The sequence below is a fragment of the Stigmatopora nigra genome, chromosome 2 (genome assembly GCF_051989575.1).
Source record: "Stigmatopora nigra isolate UIUO_SnigA chromosome 2, RoL_Snig_1.1, whole genome shotgun sequence".
Lineage (NCBI taxonomy): Eukaryota > Metazoa > Chordata > Actinopteri > Syngnathiformes > Syngnathidae > Stigmatopora > Stigmatopora nigra.
The window spans coordinates 15,582,921-15,590,225 of record NC_135509.1 but is presented as its reverse complement, the minus strand read 5'-3'; the positions used below and the strand labels follow the sequence as shown (position 1 = coordinate 15,590,225).

At 39.6% G+C, this 7,305-nt stretch overlaps 1 protein-coding gene across 2 annotated transcripts; it reads left to right on the top strand.

Annotated features, from left to right (window-relative positions):
- Window positions 1–68: 68 nt before the first annotated feature.
- On the top strand, window positions 69–7,172 carry LOC144209544 (transmembrane emp24 domain-containing protein 6-like). 2 transcript variants are annotated; one of them, XM_077735934.1, is made up of 6 exons: window positions 69–341; window positions 926–1,052; window positions 1,173–1,336; window positions 2,111–4,136; window positions 5,121–5,141; window positions 5,354–7,172. In XM_077735934.1, the coding sequence occupies exons 1-4, from the start codon at window positions 69–71 to the stop codon at window positions 2,324–2,326; spliced, it is 780 nt and encodes a 259-aa protein (XP_077592060.1). In that variant the 3' UTR covers window positions 2,327–4,136; window positions 5,121–5,141; window positions 5,354–7,172. The 2 variants fall into 2 exon arrangements, with proteins under 2 accessions (XP_077592060.1, XP_077592053.1); XM_077735927.1 differs by lacking the exons at window positions 69–341; window positions 926–1,052; window positions 1,173–1,336 and having other exon boundaries at window positions 2,331–4,136.
- Window positions 7,173–7,305: the final 133 nt, after the last annotated feature.

The following is a 7,305-nucleotide window of genomic DNA, read 5'->3' as shown; positions in this document are numbered from 1 at the left end:
GCACCTTCCTGGCTGTAGTACTTTGTTGTTATCACGCTGGAGCAGCTGCAAGCCTCACCAGCATTCCCATGCGGTTAATAATTGTCCGCCGGGAAGTGGGTGCTCCTCATCAGTTGAAGATGAAGCGCCACGCTTTCGGCCACTTACTGTTGTCAGTGACCTTGATTGGGTTCCTGGGTGCCCAAGGAGGCCCGCTGGGCAACCCCCACCCCAACATGACGGACCAAGAGCTCTTCTGGGGCGCCGACCAGTACGACTTTGCGATGGTCCTGGCCGCAGCCGGGACGGACTGCGTCTGGCACTTCGCTCACCATGGAGAGAAGTTCTACCTCAACTTTGTGGTGAGATCATGCGAGCACGCTAGTAACCCTGAACCAGAATTGTTGTCATTACTAGGACATGATTCAACCCAAGGTCCATGTGTTTGTTTGTCGCTACTGTAGCTTGTGACAATGCGTATATATCGATATGTTATTGATGTATTGTTTCAAAAAAGGTGCTATCAAAATTGAACATTCATTCATTCGGCCCCTCTCAGTCTAAATGTATTGGTTGTCATGGGCATCATTTTTCAAGGTCGGACATTGAGTAAACAAAAGACTAATTCGTTTAAAAATATGTTGCTACATTAGAATGTTGCTGAATTTATTTCCAGAAATTACATCGTAAATGTGCTTGTAGTCTTAGAGGAAGATGTTTTGACATATTTTCCACGACAATGCAAAATCTGTTATTTTTCTATTTGGAAATGGCTAGTTTTACTCAAATAGCTGTATCATGGAACAACATAGATTGATTTTCTGATTTGTGGATCAATCATTGTTGAATTGCCGTCGTAGGGAGTTGATTGTAAGCCTTCTATCGCAAATTGTATCGGGAGGTTCCCACCCTTAGTATAACTGCTTTGTGCTTTGTGCGGTTTCAGGTGCAGTGGGTGACGGGTGTGGGACACGACCGCCACTTGTCGGTCACGGTCAACGCGCCCAGTGGCCTACTGGTTTCCACCGTCGACGACGCAGACGGACAAATTGAGCTGGACGTCAAAGAGACCGGTACGCTGCCCCACCTAGGTCGCACAAACACACCATTCAATATTTATACCGATTTTCTGAAGGAAAATAAAGGTTTTAATGTGTTTTGGTCAAATTAATGTGCTTATCTGTGTGGTTCAGGTTTCTACCAGATGTGTTTCAGTAACTTCCACAACCGTTTCGGCAACATGCAAGTTTCTCTCAGTTTTGGCGTTTACTATGACCACGCACCTCCAAAACAAGAAAAGGGAGACGAGAAGGTCGCCGCCATCAAGAAACTCAACGACACATTGAGCATCATCGAGGTTCGTCACTGCCAATCCAAATATGAGACATTACATTTTTGCTTTGCGTTTAAAAAGAATAAGAAATAAATGGATGAATGTGTAGTATTAATCTATTCAGGGACAGGGATCACCACATTGGAATTCTATTGAAAAGTTGATACACAATTTTGGACATTAAAAAACAAAAAATAATTGCTAATGTTTTCCACATTAGCAATTATTTTACTACTTTTAATAATATTTAATTATATTCAAAAAGAAGTGGATGAATTGATGGCGATAGATGTCCAATTCATTGGGAAGACTGACTGTGAATGCTTGTGCTTGACGTCCGATCCATTTTGACCGAATTCCCAGTCATAATGGATAGGATATCTAGTGTTGTCAGTAGTAGCCAGTGAGTGCAAAAGAGAAAGGGATATGTCATGATTTGGGCATTAAGAGGATAATATTTTGCTCCATTTAGCCGTTTCTTCCATTGTATTTGTAACATTGTGCCAACTCATTTACAAAATGGTAAAAAATTCAAGTGGACTGACTGTGTGAAATGCATATGCATATTTGTACAATTAGTATTCACAAGTTCTCATCTGGATTTGTGTCTTTACATCTATCAAATCTAGGACACGTAAGAAAATGACTGCCTAATTCGAGGAAGAAAATACAAACGAATTGGCGCAATGCCAATCCCTATTTCCAAATTTTTGAGAGCATTTCACCATTTGATAACACTAGTTGACTTCAAATATCGATATCTGAGTGACTCCAAACTGTTTTAACGTTTGCTTGCAGGCATCGTCGCTGCGCGTGGAGAACGCCGTTTTTCACATGTTCCGCCACTACAACTCGGGGCGCATGCGGCACGGTGCCGACGAGTTTCTGTTGGTGTCCAGTCAACGCCGTGTCAATTGCTGCTCTGTCGCTCTCAGCGGTCTGGTGGTGCTAGCGGGTTATTTGCAGCTACGCTTTCTCCAGAGCCTCTTTGGCCCCAAAGCTGAGAGCTGTTGATTTTCTCACTTGCTCTTTAACTTTTTTTGCTCAACGGCCCCGTCATTTAATACTCCTTACTCACAACATGCCTGTAAATCGAATAATTTTCTGCGTGATAGCGACAACTAAAAAAAAAAAAGGCCCCCCAAAAAATTGTAGAAATCTCATTCTGGAAAACAATATTGTTTCCAACTTCCAATAAATTTTAAATATTATTACGCTTACATATTCCCAGATTTTACAAGAAAGCGATATATTTTTCACCTATAGATTATATCACAAATTGAGCCCACCCTACTCAATTAAAAAGTCAAATTACAATCTCCCGTTCAAAATAACATGTTTACCTTATATACACCTCTATGTATTTTTTTTCTATAAAAAACGGAAAAAAAAGTCATCAGTGAGATATATTGGGGTGAAATCTGTTTTTTTAAGATGGGAGATGTAGTTCTTGGACAAAGTTTAAACTCATTCATTCATTCTCTGAACTGCTTATCCTCACAAGAGTCGTCGGGTGTGCTGGAGTCTATCCCAGCTACCTATGGGCACGGGGCGGGGGACACCCTGAATTGGTGGCCACTGGACAGCCAATCGCAGCGCACGAGGAGACGCATATCCATTCACGCTCACACGTGTGTTCAAACAGCTTGCCATGCATGTTTTTGGGATGAGGGAGGAAACCTGGAGAAAACCCACGCAAACCCAGGGAAAACATGCAAACTCTACAACGTGAGGAACCACCAGGGATCAACTCACATTTTTAAGACAGCGTTGCCCTTGTAGAGAATTTCAGCTTTGGCTGTTAACATGTTCTGGCTTGCTCAGACCTGAAAGACACAATAATTCAGCAATTGGTTAATTAGCCTTGTTTAGCTTTAAAGATCAATCCATAATGACCCATGCCATGCCACTAGGTTTCAATACGATCACTCCAAGAATGATGGAGGACAAAGACCTTCAAGTACTGGGCTTGAATCCAGGTCGGTCCACCTATGTGGAATTATGGAGATATGACTTTGAGCGTGAATGGTTGTCTGTCTCTTTGTGACCTGCGATTGGTTGCCCACCAATTCAGGGTGTCCCCCCCCCCCCCCCCACCTCGAACCCCAGCTAGGATAGGCTCCAGCAGACCTTGTGAGGATAAATGTGTTCAGAAAATGAATGACGGAATATTCAACTCCTTAGTCATCTGATGGGAGGAGAAACTGGTTTGCTCAGTGGTAGCTTGAACCGCACTTGGTATGGGGAAATGGAACAGAGCAGAAAATGCGGCACATTTCAAGCTATTCAATAGCTATGTTTTGCAAGGTTCTTACAATAGAATGCGGATGTAGACATGGAAATATACCGTGTCAAAACACGTGTTTAATTTTCCAATTTGTTGTTGTGTATTTTCATTTCACTGTTACACTCTTTTTGGTGTGAAGAAATTTCCCATTAGTACGTGGCAGGTTTCATTTTTATCATTATTATTGAACAATTTGACTTTAATTTGAATCAGATTGACACTTTAATTGGCATGCTTTTTCCAAAATCAAAGTTAAGTTTTTTTTCCTCCACAGCTTATATATAGATATTAGATATATAGTTATATAGATATATAAATATATATATATATATATATATATAGATAAAGAAACACTTTTGGATTCTGCACCCCCAAAAAAAGAACTTCAACAGTTACATAAGACTCTTAACCCACCAAAATTTAAAATTTGCTTTCACTTTAGTTTGACGCAGATAGGGTTGGGACTTTTTAGTAAGCTGTGCCAAGAACTCATTCACACAGAAGACTCCAATAAGTGTTGACTACTACAAGAACAAGGTGAAAATTATTTGTTATTATTGACTTTATTTTGTTTTATTTCGGGGCCTTGATGTTTGATTGATTCGGTTAGCTCATCTAAGGGTTTAAAACTTTTTGTGTAATAAATAATGACTACCATAAATGTTTTGCTAGAGCCGAACTTACCAGTTTGCCAAGCTACAATAATTTTTTTCCGATGTCTTATCTGTCTTAATTTAACTTAAAAGCATTTGATACGACTGACCACCTTTTCAGAGGCATAGAAAGATACAATTTCAAATTGTTTTTGTATATATGTATGTGTGTATGTATGTGTGTATGTATGTGTATATATATATATACATATATATATATATATATATATATATATATATATATATATATATATATATATATATATATATATATATATATATATATATATATATATATATATATATATATATATATATATATATATATATATATATATATATATATATATATATATATATATATATATATATATATATATATATATATATATATATATATATATATATATATATATATATATATATATATATATATATATATATATATATATATATATATATATATATATATATATATATATATATAAATAATGTGTGTGTTTGTGTGTATATGTATGTTCGACGAGATAACTCTTAAATTAACAAGAAAAAGTAAAACTTATTATCTTAAAATTATATTTTTGTTTTTTTACTTCTGTACTGTACAAGCAGGTAAAAAGAACAAAAAACAGCTCACTCCCTAGGCGACGCCCTTACGGAATTATTTTATTTACAGCAAATACTTTGCAGTAAAACATTTATGGGTTAGGATTTAAATTTGTTGCAATGGGAGGGTAATACAAGAAAGGCAATTTTACCCACGCAATGAATTGAAATTGTAAGTAAACATGTGGCTCTGATATGTTATAAAAATATTTGTATTATTATCAATCTTTATTTGTGACAAGTGAATTGATTTGATTGGCAGGTGAACATCAACATGGCTGACGTGAGTATCAATGCATTTTTCATGACACGCTTGGGTGTATTTGTTTCAAGCATTTGTGTTTAATGGAGTGGCGCAAAAATCAACATTTCCTGCTGTTAGATCCATAAATATCCAATTGACTTAATCTGGTGTCTTTCATGAGTCATGTTTGTCTTTGAGATTCAAAGGATTTATGTGAAGTGTTAAGTATTTGTGCAATTGTTGTGTTTCAGCTGGCCTTCACAACTATCGAGACTATCCTCACCTTATGCATAGAGGTGTACAAAATGGTAAATACGGCAAAATCCAACAAGGACAAGTGTCAGAAAGTGGGTGAACGTGTGTGCACTTTGGAGAAAATGGTGCAGAGCCTCGAGAAGCGGCCTGAAAACATCTCATCTGACATCAAGGTTGCCCTGGAGAAATTTCATCAAAGTCTGTTGCAGGCCATAGAGTTCATGAGCCACTTTTCCAAAACCAAGAAGATTGTCAGCTTCTTGAAATCCAGTTCTCACGAGTCGACATTCCAAGAAATCAACCAGAAGCTCACAGAGAACATCCAGCTGCTCTCCCTGGCGCTGCAGATCGACCAAGGCAACACCATAAATGACGGCCTGAGGGCCATGGCAGCCCAACACAGAGCAAAAGATTGTGACCACCCCATGCCTCTCCAATACCCAAAGGTGCCGTTAAAATATGGATGGAGGAGCCATTCTTTCGACGCTCCTATTCACAGTTCCAATCCCGCTTCGTTGGAAAGAGCAAATACAGTTGAGACTGACGAACCTCTTTCCAGTTTGAATCTGGACCGCCAATCGTCATTTGACATGTACACTGCTGACAATTCACCAATCACTGCAATGACCCCAACTTCCATGTCAACAGTCACTGCAATGACCCCAACTTCCATGTCAACAGTCACTGCAATGACCCCAACTTCCATGTCAACAGTCACTGCAATGACCCCAACTTCCATGTCAACAGTCACTGCAATGACCCCAACTTCCGTGTCAACAGTCACTCCAATGAACCCAACTCCCATGTTTCCAGTAACTCCAATGAACCCAACTTCCATGTTTCCAGTCACTCCAATGAACCCAACTCCCATGTCACCTGTCACCGCAATGAACGCAAGTCCCATGTCACCTGTCACTGCAATGAACCCAAGTCCCATGTCACCTGTCACTGCAATGAACCCAAGTCCCATGTCACCTGTCACTGCAATGAACCCAAGTCCCATGTCACCTGTCACTGCAATGAACCCAAGTCCCATGTCACCTGTCACTGCAATGAACCCAAGTCCCATGTTTCCAGTCCCTGCAATGAACCCAAGTCCCATGTTTTCAGTCCCTGCAATGACCCCAACTCCCGTGTCACCTGTCAATCTGTATTCCTACGCCGTGAACTCCCCTCGCCCTATGATGGTCATCAGACCTCCGCCTGTGCTCTACCGGCCCCCCTTGACTGTGACCTCCACCGTGATCAGCAACAACGGCCAATACCCCAGAGCCGCCTTGAAACATGTGAGACTTGTTAGTATGGTGCCACCAGCAGTTTTCCAGCAGAACGGTGTCACGGGAAACGCCATCATTAGGAATATTTATCATTGATCAAGACCCTCTTTGTTATTCACCAAGACAAGGTCGGGGGTTGTTTTAGGTCATATAAAGACTCCTTAGACATTTTGCCAGACAGCTGGAACTCGAGTTATAGGGACTAGAACCCTGATTGATTCGAGTGGCAAATTTTATGATTGCTGGACTCAAACCAGAAGAAGAAAAATTTCAACTTGGACCCTCTTTTGCCTTGTTTGCTTAAGTAAGCTTTATATATAGTGAATAGAAGAAAGCACTTCAAATTGGATACACTCATCAACTATGGATCTTATGCCCTCAAACAAAAGAGCAGCTCCTCGTTCAGCCTTTCTTGAAACATCACTGACATAGATCATAATGTCAATTTTTGCAATGAACAGAAAATGTTCTGCCCAATTAAGCAAGTCTATGTAATTTTCCAAGCACGTTGATAAAGAATGCCTGCTTTTGAGTGCAAGAGTTGCTGCTTCAGTTTGTTACATTTTTTCATGCTGAGCACAGTATTGAAGTAGCCCTGTCAGAGATTATATAAAAAAAAAATTGAGCAATGAAACAATGTTGTAAGGGCGTTTTTAGGCCAGTCCCCCGTG